Below are 13798 nucleotides of genomic sequence, written 5' to 3' on the forward strand. Positions count from 1 at the left end.
CGACGCTGTTGTTTCTATTCGCTCATATGTTCTTCTTTTTTTTTTTTAAACAAAACATTTCTCTGTGTAAACAAAATTGAAAAATGATGTCAAAGCGAAACTTCGGTAGCAATAAACTTTTGATGTTTACCAATGTCAACTTCCAAATTAACCCTACATAGCTCTCTTATTGCACTACCTTTAATTGGTGAAAGTACTCAGCTCAGCTCAGCTCAGTTCAGTGAATAAGAAAAAACTCTAGAGTTATTTTAATTTAATTGGCATGAGGGTAGGGTAGGGTAGGGTAAACCTTAGTCAGTCATATCTTGGCTAAAATTCCATAAAATTGATTGATTTCTGTGTTTTTTTTTTGTTCCATCCGAAAAAAACGTGGAATGAATTTTAAACAATTCATCAAAATATGTTGTTTTTATTTTCTTAAGTTCTCTGGACATAAACAAACAATTTAGGATTGTTTATTTAAAGTTCTCCGAATGGTTAACTTCGTCTTCATTTCAATTGTACACACAATTTCTAATGCGTGGGAATAGATCTTAAAGTTGATGACATTGGTCACGATATCAACGGACGAGTATAGTACAAATGATATTATTTTCGAAGACTGTGGAGCTATAATTAATAGATCAAATGAAACGACCTTTAATGGTTGTTTTATCAATCTTCTACAATTTAATATCAACAACAACAACACACTCGTACTCGTACGAATGTCGGTACTCGGTACAGTACATAAAGTAGCTCTTGGGATATAATTTTAGAAGCGTGTTAATGTTATTCAGCTGGTGTCCTACATTCCGTCGTGCGTCGTCGCGCGTCGGTCGGTCGGTGGTGGTGTGTCGTTTGGAATTTTAGCATTCCGCATAGCATTTTGAGTATAATTTGCACAATGAGTAAGACTTATTTTTTTAAGTATTATATCCGTTTTGGCTGATTACTAAATTATTTTACAATTATTGTTAAAGCAAACGCAACCACAAACATAACAAATTGCATTGAAAATTTAATGATTACTACAAGTTTAAAATTAATTTATTATTAATTTGTTGTTGAATGAAAAATCTACATAGTTTTGCATATTATAGATTTATTCACTTATCCACCACTTATGTTGGAATCCGATTTTGAAATTGTTCCCATGTAGAAATTCATTTTATTCCTAGGGAAGGTAATTGAAGGATTGACTCAAGGTGAATGTTTTCGAAATTACTCAATTCGAAACGCCCATGTCTATATTCACTTATTAAATTGAAATATGGGGTAAAATCTATCAAACCTAAAGAAAACTCATCGTCATTAGGATCAAAGATGTAAGTTTCCGGATATATAAAGGAAAACCAGGATAAGTTCAAACGCTCGTTTTCAATGACACTCCTTTGGTAAGCTCGATTGATAAAGCCAATTTGCTTGCAGCACAGTTTGCTGTTAATTTCGATGCTGTCAATGAGTGACATGACTCCTCCTGTACTTGAAAGCGTAAACCATTCCCTTGGACCAATCCCCTTTCTGATTATTAATAGATCTTGAAATTCACAAATCCGCTGGCCTGGATAGTATCCCCGCTATTGTTCTGAAGAGGTGTTTTTCAAAGCTGGTTAAACCACTGCGAAAGCTTTTCCATCTGTCCTATTCTACAGGTTTCTTTCCGAGTGGATGAAAAACTGCATTTGGCTAGCCTGTCTCTAAAAAGGCGTATCCTCCTCACCATCCAACTATCGTACCAATCGCGCTTACGTTCCTTCTTTCCAAGGTCATGAAAACGCTGATCAATTTTCAGCTTAAGAAATAGCTTGAAGAACGGAAAGCTTCTTAATGACGAGCAGTATGAATTTCGTTGCAATAGGTCCATTGGTGACCTCATGGCTTATCTCACCGAACAGTGGAACAAACCTTTACATCGTCTTAGAGAAAGTAAGATTATTGCATTCGATATTTCAAAGGCATTTGATAGAGTTTGGCACCAAGCTCTCTTATCTAAAATGGGTGCTTTTGGTACTGATGAATTCCTTCATCGTTAGGTTATAAATTACCTTTCGGACCGTTCAATCTAATAAGTCTTGGACGGATTGAAATCTGATATCGGCAAAATAAACGCTGTTGTGCCCCAGGGATCTGTTTTATCTCCGACTCTCTTCCTTATTTTTATAAATGATCTTTTGTCTGGAAACTTCTAACCCCCTACAACGTCAGCATATGATAAGCTCATTAAATTCTGATCTTGACAGCATTGTACAATGGGGAATCAAAAAACGTGTAGAATTTAATGCTATGCACTATCGAAGAGTGGATATTGCATCGAAGAAACTGAACAGCTATCAGTCCTAGGTATGTGCATTATAAACCACTTGTTGTGGAGTGATCACATATTTGACATCGCCAAAAATGCTGCTAAGTGTTTAGCTTTTCTCCGACGATGCAAGAAGTTTTTTTTATCCCTTCTGATTTGGCTATAAAATGATAGGTGACCGTTGTCTAACTGAAATTTTTGCATTTCTCGAGCACCGTCGTAAGGTTTTATGTCGCTCATTAGTTTACCGCTACTTCCATAAAGTTCTAATGAAATAGCCAGTTGCATTTATCCCCTTAAACAATTCAACCGTAATACTCGTTTTTTTTTAGGAATGCCCATCATTTTGCCATTGAGCCCAATTTCGGTCGTACTGTAAACTACAGAGATTCTTTTTTTAGTCGCACTCCACGAATGTGGAGGCATTCAAAACCAATGTGCATCGTTATCTTCTTGTAAAATATAAAGCTATCTGATGAAGTAAAAAGTTGAGTTCGGTACTCTACTTTTTTCGTGTGAATCAAAAACTCTCTCTTGATAACAGCATCAACTTTTTTTCCATCTTTAACCGTTAAACCTACTTTTCCTCAATAATCAATGATATATAGATATCAGCCTGTAATAGCAAAACCATGGAGACCTGCTTTAGTCACTGCCAATACTTAAACTTGGCGCTCAGTATCACTTCTCCAAAAATAGAGTGTGTTTTGATTGCGAAAGAAGTTTTAGTGGTTGTTGTCTATGGTTTGACAGTTTAATTATTAAATTTTATTGACATTTCCACATCGTCAACAAGACGTCCCTTATCACTTGTAATAGTAGTTTTACACCTCTCATTCTTGGGACTAAATGCCTCTAAATTAATTTTTATATACTAAGCTATAAGGCTATATTAAGTCATTGTTTATACCTAGAATATAGCAACTCTTGAGGCCAATATTCAAGCCACCAGTTGGACTGATCGAATGGTATTGTGATAACTAAACTCCAGACGAGCTTCTATGGAAGACGTTAACTTGGCATATTTAAAGCTTTAAAGATGTAATCGACCTGCAGCTTGAGGTCTAAAGGCGATAGACCTGTTTCCATCATGAGCATGTAGTTTGGCGTACTCCAATAAAGGTGGAAAATCCGTTTTATGGAAAATCTGAGCAGTTTTTCCACTTGTTCATATTTCCGACCTCCACAAGCTTGCGCCTCAAAACATAACTGATTCCGATACAGCTCCGAAGACCCTGAATTTACTGGTATGCTTACATTTCCTTATTATTAAAACATTGCTTCCATGCTACGTTTATAGCTGTTTTCGTCTTTTTTTGTCAGTGAGATGTTTTCCCATGCTCAAGTTCTTAGTAAAGCAGACTCCTAGATATTTGTATTCCTTAACCAACTCTACTCTTTCGCCATTATAGTGCTATTGCTCACTCGCACCCGATCATCCTCCACTTTAGATTTACTTAAATTTATTACTAGGTTCTACTTTTTACAATATTCAGCCAGCTTATTTATCATTAGCTGAAGGGACTGCGTAGTATAAGCGAGCAGAACAATGTCGTCAGCGAAAGAAGAGCTTTAATGTTAACGCCTGCGTACTCGAAAGCTGATTTGAAATCAACGAAAAATGCAAATAGTTCCTTATTTTTCGATAGAAACGAGTACAAAAATGTGCTCGGCGGTGAAGTATCCCGATCTGAAGCCAGCTTGGAATTCACTCAGCAGATTATTGGAATGTATCCATTCAATTAAACAGCACAGCAGAATCGATGTAAATATTTTATATGACGCGTTCAAAAACGAGATTCGTCTGCAATTTTCCGAAACTTCAGTGCTTCCCTTGGGATTGGGAAAATCAAGGCATCGCTAAACTGGTTCGGGATGGATCATTCCTCTAAGATCTGGTGGAATACTGCTGTTAGAGATACAACAAGAGTATCAGTATCATATCTGAGCCCGCAATCTTTCCATCCTTTTGCTTGTTTGTATTGTATTTTTGAAGCCAGGTTTGGCATACTGAATCAGAAACTTATTTGGCGCATCTGGGTTTAACAATTGCTCGAAACATGTTTGCAGTCTATTTGAATTAAGACCCGGGCTAATAGTATATTTTGTTCCATTAAGTTTTCAGACCAGGTTCCAAAACTCCGACGACTGCTAATCTATATAAACTACGGATTTAAAAAAAAATCCGATGTTTAATACATTTTGTCTCCGTTACTTCTTTCTGTAAAAAAATCAGAAAATAACTCTCTTGAAATGACTGACCACTTAAAAATACACCCGGTACATAAAATTTGTTTATTTCTGTTTATGACAGCAAAACCAAGTTTATCAATTCAAATCGATCGGGTTTTACATTTTTTATTTAATTTTGTTAAATATAATTTTTATTTTCACTTCAAAAAATTGGCATATTCGGAACTGTTGCTCTATTTGAACGTCAAAGTTCACCTTTCTGTATAATTTAGCATCTTGGATTTCTAATACATTCGCTTTAAGTCAAATATGTTCGATTTGCTCTTCCTAATCATAACCATACTTCTTGACTCTTTTAACAAACACAACACTTCTGTCCCAGAATCAATCGCTTAATTAGAAGTTCTGCTTCTAAAAAGAATAAATTTCACTTTGTAACAACAAAACTAACAACAAAAATATGATCTTGTTCTCAATTTTAATTTCTATGCCAGTTATCATCATCATCATCAACATGAACATCAACTAACTAACCAGTATAAAGCTGTTTTTTCTAATCAAGTGGGTAGGTATTTATATTGTATATTATTCATCTAAATCCAATGTATTCGCGTCATCCTGTTTGGTCGTAAATTCTATTGCTTCTAATGCACTCTCATTCTGATACTGATTCTTTAATTCTAATTCTAATTCTAATTCTGATGAATGAATAGCAGAAAAATTTAGTTTTTGTTACATTCAACAACTAATTTATGTACACATATGAACAACAGAGAACAACAAGTAGTAAATATCTCAACGTTAACATCAACATCTAACATCAAAATCAAGTCCCGTGCGAGCGATGAACGGTCTGTCGGTTCAGTGATGCTGCTTCTGCTAAAAGACCAAAAGACCGATAGACTAACCAAACGACTAACTACGACGAGCGACGTTAAAATGTTGTCTTAGCGATTGTATTTTTTTTTGTATGTATAGAGGTACCTACGTTCGTTTTGGTCAATTGGTCTAAATTGATTTTACCTTGAGATGAATTTTCTCAATTTGCACCACGTCCGATTCTATTCGATTCGAGTAGAGTCGTCGTCGGTAGTCGTCGTCGCCAAAACCAAAGCAAAAGCACACCCAACCAAAAGCCTGCCTGCCTGCCTGCCTCACCGGCTGGCTGCCTTTCTGTTGTCATTGCCATGCCATCGTTTTTATTTCGTTTGGCTTTAGGGCTATGGTATGGAGCTCTAGTTCAGAAATATCGACTTATGTATGTCGTCATTATCACCAATTCGACCAATTCGTTTTCTACAGGCAAAAATTATAACGCAAAACAAAAACTTTCCCTTCCTAATTCCTATTCTATCTATCTATCTGTCTGTATGGCTATCTGTCTGTCTGTCTATCTGTCTGTATGTCTCTTTATATTCGTTTGAGTGTGAAATTTGTCGGTTTACTGCCCATTTTTCGTTGTTTTCTTGTTGGTATTTATTTTGCAAACACACGCTGCCGCTGCCTGCGGTTATTATCTTCTTCTTCAATCTGATCTTGGAATAACTAAACTTACAAGTAAATAGGTACATCTTTACGTACCTAGTATATATAGATTATTAGATTATATTTGATATTCTTGCTTTTTCAGCACATTGTGTAAAAGCTGTAGGTAGGTCGGTAGGTAGGTAGTTAGGTATAGAAAACATCTTTTATGCTAATCTGATGATATATAGCAAATTTCCATTTCCTACTCTAAGAAGGAGATAAATTTAGATCAGCTGTCGTCGACAGAGCATCATCCAAAGCAAACCAAAAGCAGCCAAGTAGCAGCGAGCGGTAGCTCTAGGCTGTGGTTCATATGATATGATGGAACAACAACAAGCGGAAAGCTTTTCGAATCGAATTAGGCGTGGGATTAGTTCAATAACTTTCGATGACGGCATTATATGAATTTAAACATTTTTTTAATACATCCAGATACATATATACATACCAATATGTACATATGTATACATGTCTGTAGGTAATCGTATGATTCTTTTTCGAGGTTTTTATTTTTTAATTTATTTTCTGACTTAATTTAGTTAGGTTAGTTCAGTTCTGTCTGTTGAATCATAAACCTATTGTATGAAGGTAAATGTAGGTGAGTTTATTTTTTTGATAACCTGTTTTGTTAACGTTTTTTAGAAGAACTCATCTCAGTTATACTTTTAACTGAGGAAGAATTACAAATCTCTAATTCTCATTGTGTGATTTCCGTTTTGTTTTTGAATTTTATAGGCAATTTGTTTCATGGTTTTGAGACGACACGCTATTGTTCTTTTCAATTTGTTCGTTCGTTCGTTCATTCTGGTCTCGAATAATTTGAAAATGAGGTAATCTGTTTGTTTTTTCTGTTTATACCTATACAAATTTTTTAATGTCTATTAAACATTAAAGAAATAAATGTTTAGCTCTTCTTTTTGCGACTTTTATATTTTTATATGTAAACTTGTTTTGTTTAGTTATAGATCAACATCATTATCATCATCATTAGGTAGCTTTCTATGAGGACTATTAAAACGTGCTTTTTTAAACTGCCCACGTTTTAAAATAGGTAATTTTATTTTGCTAGACGTTTTGACTTTGGTTTGGAATTTGTTATGTTAGTCTTTAAAAATTATTTTTGTCCCATGCTTCCGAACAAAAATGCTTTTTTTTTTACTTTGTTTTATAATAAGCACATGCTCAAGGGAGGAATGCAACTGGCTATTTCACTAGAGCATAAACTGTTAAAATAACGGTAAAAAAAATCAGACAAGAAATCTTACGACGATGTTCAAGCGAAGTAAATGAACTTATGATGATATTATCATCTATCAATTTAAATGCTCTACGTTCAATACTATCCAAGAGGCTTAAGTAAGTTGCAGGAGCACCAGCCCAAGGATGGGGGTTATACTCAAGCTATGGACGTATATAAGTCTTTTAAATAACAGCCAGATCCGAGGGGAGAAAAACTTCTTGCATTGCCTTAGAAAACCCAAACATCTTGCGGCATTTTTGGCGACATCGCGTATGTGATCGTTCCACAAAAGGTGGTTGGTCGAGGTGTTCAGTCTCATTGATGCAAGTGCCATCCATGGATAATGGCAAGGGGGGTGTATCTCGCTTTAACGATACAACACAGCATTGTGATTTCGAAACATTTAATTCCACGAAGTTTTTTAAGCCCCATTGAACAAATGTGTTAAGGTAGGAATTTAATGAGCTTATCATATTTTGTCGTTGCAGTTTCACATCCGAAGAATAGGGGTGTGAATCTGAAAACGAATATGAAAAGTAAGAGCACTATCGTCAGCGAAATACGAGTAATGTATTGGATTAGATGTTGCAGACAGGAGATTATTAATAAAAATGAGAAAGAGTGTTGGAGATAGAACAGAGCCCTGTGGCACACCATCCTTTATTTTATGATTTTCAGATTTGAATCCGTCTAATACTACTTGTATTACTAATCCAAAGAAGCAGGGATTCATGCAAAACGAAAGCACGCATTTTCGATAAAAGAGCCTGATGCCAAACCCTATCAAATTCTTTTGAAATATTTAGTGCAATAATCTTACTTTCTCCAAAACGATGTAAAAATTTGTTCCACTTACTAGTGTACCTTTTGCTACGAAAGCCATATTGCCGGTCAGTAAGAACCTTCCGTTCTTCAAGATATTTCTTGAGCTGATAATTAATCACCGTTTCCATGACCTTGGAAGGGTCGTAAGTGCAATCGGTCGGTAATTAGAGGGTGTGGAAGATTCGCCTTTTTTGGGGATGGGCTGGACAAATGCAGTTTTCCATCCTCTCGGAACGAGACCTGAGGAGTAGGGCAGATGAAAAAGCTTACGCAGTGGTTTTGCCAGCGTACAACTCTTCAGAACAATAGCGGGGATACTATCCAGTCAAGCAGATTTGTGTATGTCAAGGTCTTTCACTACTCTTGCAACTGCACGAGTGCGAAAGAAGTTTTGTCCCATAAAATCGTTTACGCTCTCAAGAACAGGAGGACTTAAGACACTCTTAGGTAGCGTGGAATTAACAGCAAACTGTGCTGCTAGCAAATTGGCATTATCAATCAAGCTTACATAGAGAATGTCATTCTGGACGAGCGTTGGAACCGAGAATGACGTGGTGTTTCGTATGTTTTTTTACAAATGACCAGACCGATTGTTGAAGGAATGTGTTCTCGCGTACCAAACCTCTTCATTTGTGGTGATTTTAATATTAATCTTTTTTAACCTTCATCAAATTGTTTTAAAACATCAATAAATTCCCAACTCACTTCTTCCCTAACTGTGTACCATCGTTGATTGATGTTTTCCTTACTAGTGATGAAAATTTTGTTAAATGTTATAGTCAATTTTCCATGCCTATGTTTTCATATCATGACCTTATATTTTCAATGCTTGACATAAATTTTGATAAAAAATCGCACCACTCTTTCCAGTATCGTGATTTTCGTAATATTAATGTTGAAAACTAGTACCCGTAGCATGATGGTTAGTGCGTTGGATTGTCATGCAAGAGGTCTTGGGTTCAATCCCTGCCGGTGCCACCTTAATTTAAAAAAAAAAAAATAACTTTTGCGGGTACTGCCTCTTGCGAGGAATTGACAAATCCTTCAAGAGTACTTCTTGTCATGAAAAAGTGCTTTCTCAAATAAGCCCTTCGGATTCGGCCTAAAATTGTAGGTCCCTTCCATTCCTGACAACAGTACTCGCACACAGGAATGGTTGCGAGTTGTAAGTCACTAGGCCCTGGTTCACAACGGACTGTTGCGCCACCCCATTTGATTTGAATGTTGAAAACTTTTTTAACGAATGTATGGCGATGGATTTTCATTCAATTTAAAACACATATAACGTAAACTATCAAATGGAATACTTTACATCAGTGATTAAAGATCTTGTTAACAAACATGTTACGAGTACATTAAAGACGTGTCATATAAAATCTCGAAGATGTCCTTGGCTTTCTACGGATATACTTAATGCTATTAAGGCCACAGATGTCTCATACCGACTTTGGAGACGTTTTGGTTGTCCAGAAATGCTCCTCGACTTACGGTTACGTAATTCTGTAACGAATTTGATAACCATTGCGAAATATAAATTTTATAACAACAAGTTGAACTCAGATCGGTCGTCAAAGTTTTTTTTGGAAGAAAGTTAAGAATAGTGGTTTGAGAAAAGATATTCAATCTTGTGATGATAACATTGATTTGGAAGGTTTGATTGTTAAATTCTCTGCAGAGAATGATACTACTAACGCCTTTTCGGTAAGTGCCGTAGACTTGACCGGACTTTACAATATTCATCCTGACTTTATTAAAATGCTCCTATCCTTCCTACTTTCCAACATAACGCACATATTCAACACCATTATAATGACATCTACATATCCCATCCTATGTAAAACATCGAAAACTATCCCTATCCTAAAACAAGAAAGAAGAAGGAATATAGACCCACAGCTATCCTATCTTTTCTATCTAAAATTTTTGAAAATCTGATAAGTAACCAGATAAAATATTATATTAAAGACATGCAATTATTGAATCCTTTGCAATCTGGATTTCTGTCTGAACACAGTTGTGTTTCAGCTTTACTCAACCTTTCTGATGACATAAGACATGCTTTAGACAATAAATTTACAACTGTGATAACCTCACTTGACTTTACAACGGCATTTGAAAAAGGCAAATTGACGACCCTATTTAGCTTCTCTGATAGAACTAAAAAACTTATTTACTCATATTTGAGACCAATCGTATGCAAGCCGTGTCTTGTAATGATAGAATTTCCTCGTTCCTCCCTGTTAATAATGGTGTTCCCCAAGGATCAATCTTTGGACCTTTACTGTATTCATTGTTCATTAATGATCTGCCCTCTGTTTTGTCTTACTGTCACTTTCATATCTATGCAGATGATGTCCAATTTACAGGCAATATATGATTGGTCGACACGGAACGGACTTAAACTCAATCCTGAAAAACGAAAAATCTTCCAATTTCCAAAAACAATCCAAACCCAGGTAATTTTTCACCCGTTATGTTGAATAATTGCATTATTGAATATGTTGCCCAAGTAAGAAATTTCGGTTTGGTCTTTAACAACAGGTTAACTTGGAATTACCATGTCGATACAGTTGTGTCAAAGATTTATGTTTCACTTAGAGGACTATCTGTTGCTAAATCCGTACCATCTACAAGGGTACACATATTAAATTAAAGCTGGTAAAAGCACTTGTCCTACCTATAATAACATAAGGGTGTGAGCTGTATGCTGATCTTAATCCCAATCAGATCACAAACTAAAGGTGGCATTTAATGCAAAAGCTCGGTTTGTTTTTAACCTAGGTAGGTTCGATCATGTCTCTTTTCAAGCTCGTCAGCTTTTTGTCACATATCGTTGTTGTATTTTACTTTCAAATTGATTATTAAAAAGACTCCAAGTTATCTATGTGATAACTTAATTTTAGTGTTTCTAGCCATTTTATTGCGCTCGTCATGCAAAAATTTGGTTTGTCGAATATGGCCGTTACAGGTCTTTCTAGCTTGTTTGAACTTATTCCGGTTTTCCTCAGTGGGGTTGGCTTTATAAATCCGGAAACTTACACCTCTGATCCTATAAAAGTAAGGAACAGTTTCGGAGACAAAACGGACTCCTGAGGCACCCCACGGTTTATTTTGTGGATATTAAATTTAAACCCATACGAAAACTTATTTCTTATAATATCATGTTTAGTTATCCTACGTACTCCACAGCGATTTTAAGATTTGTTCCAATTTTTAATGGGATCAATTATTAGATCATAAATCAACCTATTGCTACGAAAGCCATACTGCAGGTCATTAAGAAGCTTTTCTTGTTCAGCTTCATGCATAAATTTGTGCTTCCCCAAGTAATTTTTGTTAGTTGCTATCTTGACAGGTAGCAACTCGGTTATTTGATTTATGAAGAGGTTTGAAGATGAGGAGACAGAGGAAGACATTTTGTACGTCTTCTGTGAATGCCCAAGCTTACCGAAATGTACGAAGAGACAAGACTAAGAAAAATACTTTTTGTCGGATGTAGACGTATGTATGTGAAACGTGCTTACTTCGTCACTAAAATTCTCACCAAAAATCAGAATAGTTGAGGGAGTCATCCCCAACCTAATTCTTTACCTACTCTAACCCTGACCTATCCATATCCTGAATATTTCCTTGGGAGGACAATGGATAAAGATTCGGGTAAGTTGCTTGTCCTACTTAACTTAAAGTTGATACGTTTTATGACGAACTGATGTGATAGCAAAATTATTGTTTAATAACAGAAACTCCAGTAAATCTATGAGAGCCTCCTCATTGCGGTGTAAGATTTTGAAGCTCGTTTCAAATTTAAGCTCGTGATTTCTACGCAAAAAAGGTGTTTAGGCAATTACCTCAATATGTAACCAAATTTATTAAAAAAGACACGAACAAACAAAATACCAACAAAAATTCCAAGGAAACTCGACTCCCTTTCAATTATAGGTCACAGACTGTCGCCCATTACATAACCTGCTTCTTCTTGTCTCCTTCCTCCAAACACAATAATATTTACAAAAAATAAAAGAAACTCCCAAGAGCACACATTATTATGTATATTATTTCTCCTAATGAACATCTCACACAGTTTTGTTGGTATAAAACGTAAACGTAAAACGAGAACAAGAACAAGAACAAACAAAACTTACCCCAATGGTGCCCACCGAGGACACATGCTGGGCAATGCGATTGAGAAACTTTCGAAATGACGATCGCCTGAAAACTCGTTGCGAATTGTTGCCACTTTTGTTTTGATTTGGTTCTCCTGCTGCCGTTGGCAAAGGTGCTTCTCCTCCAAGTCCAATTCCATTACCGCCATCGCCACCGCCACCTCGTCCAGCTGTGGTTCTGCTATCTAACGTCTTACTTTTGTTTCTGGTTTCGTCGGAATCACGTCCTAAACGAGCTCCTGCTCGCTTTCGGTCGATGCCGTCAATGGCGACGACGACGCCACTACTAGAACCAACACTATTCCGGCCGCTACCCGCGGCACCATTCGTTCCCGACGACGACGACGTTGATGTGTTGTTGTTGTTATTGGTCTTGAATTTTCGCGACCATCGAAACGGATTACGAGGCATTGAAAATGCACGACGAATCTTTTTACCCGCAGCAGTCGTTAGACTCAGCGATTGTTTTATATTATTCTGTTGTTGTTGTGGTTGTAATTGCGGTTGCGACTGCGAAGGAGTCTCACACTGAGAATGGGGTTGGGGTTGGGATTGGGATTTCGATTGGGATGGAGAAGCTAAAGCTAACAATGAAGAAGATGACTGATTACGATGGTGGTTTATTTGGCACACTTCTGCTTCTGTTGTATCTTTTTTTGGACTGGTTATCGGCATCAGTTCCGCTCTCGGATTTGGAATATTATTTTCAGCGACGTTTTCAATTGCAACGCTGCTGTCGTCCGCGGCGGCAATGACGGCATTGATTTTACGATTTTCAGATTTACTACACAATTTACTACCGCCGCCGGCTGAATTGTCGGTATCAGAATCGGTATCGGTATCGGTCTTGGGAATGGTAATGGTTGCGGCGGATGGATTGGAACTGGAATTGGAATTGGATGTGGTTGTGGAAGCGGTGGTAGTACTGGTTTTGGTCGTGATGGATGTGACTTTGGTGGGCATTGCGCGGCTGTTGTTGGCCAAATCGTTCGGTGGCTCTTTTGTGCCCATTTCTTTATTTTATTTTTTTCTAGCTTTTGTTTTACACTTTTTTCTTATAAAGCACTTTCAAGCACCGATTTAATTGAGAACTGAGCAATTTAAAACACTTTATTTGAATTAATTTTGACGAGAAATGAAGATAGAGGAAATCGGGGTGGAACTTTTCTTCTATATTTTATTTTCTGAGGATTTTTTCACGCACAAAAACAGAGAAGAGCGAATCGAAACTCAAACGTACGCCATGTTGACTTCTTTCTCGCGTTTTGACTTCTTGTTTCTGATTGTGAAGTTGGATCTAATTGGAATGGTGAGTATGGAAAGAAGCGAATGTCAAACAAAAACTGTCGATAAATTGTGGTGAAGGTGAATAAATGTGAAAGATAAGGGCGTGTGGTAGGAATGGTAATGTAGTTCAATGGTAAGGCAGACCACTTTACTCGTTATTTGGCGTTGTCTATGCGGCATCTGTGACTAAAATGACCCTCATAGTAATTACATAGATTTTATATAAAAAGGTCGTGGAAGCAGTTCCACCTTCAGTTATGATATTGGGTGTTTATTTGT

The 13798-nt window shown here is 36.6% G+C and overlaps 1 protein-coding gene across 2 annotated transcripts in view; it reads right to left on the bottom strand.

Annotated features, from left to right (window-relative positions):
* The window catches only part of LOC129949405 (ubiquitin carboxyl-terminal hydrolase 43), an 85611-nt gene extending 72105 nt beyond the window's left edge, over window positions 1-13506 (bottom strand). For both annotated transcript variants that reach the window (XM_056060843.1, XM_056060842.1), the window contains exon 1: window positions 12212-13506. In XM_056060843.1, the coding sequence (XP_055916818.1) occupies window positions 12212-13243 (1032 nt within the window). In that variant the 5' untranslated portion in view covers window positions 13244-13506. The remainder of the gene's footprint in view (window positions 1-12211) is intronic.
* Between the last annotated feature and the right edge of the window lie 292 nt (window positions 13507-13798).

This window comes from Eupeodes corollae, chromosome 3, assembly GCF_945859685.1.
Source record: "Eupeodes corollae chromosome 3, idEupCoro1.1, whole genome shotgun sequence".
Lineage (NCBI taxonomy): Eukaryota > Metazoa > Arthropoda > Insecta > Diptera > Syrphidae > Eupeodes > Eupeodes corollae.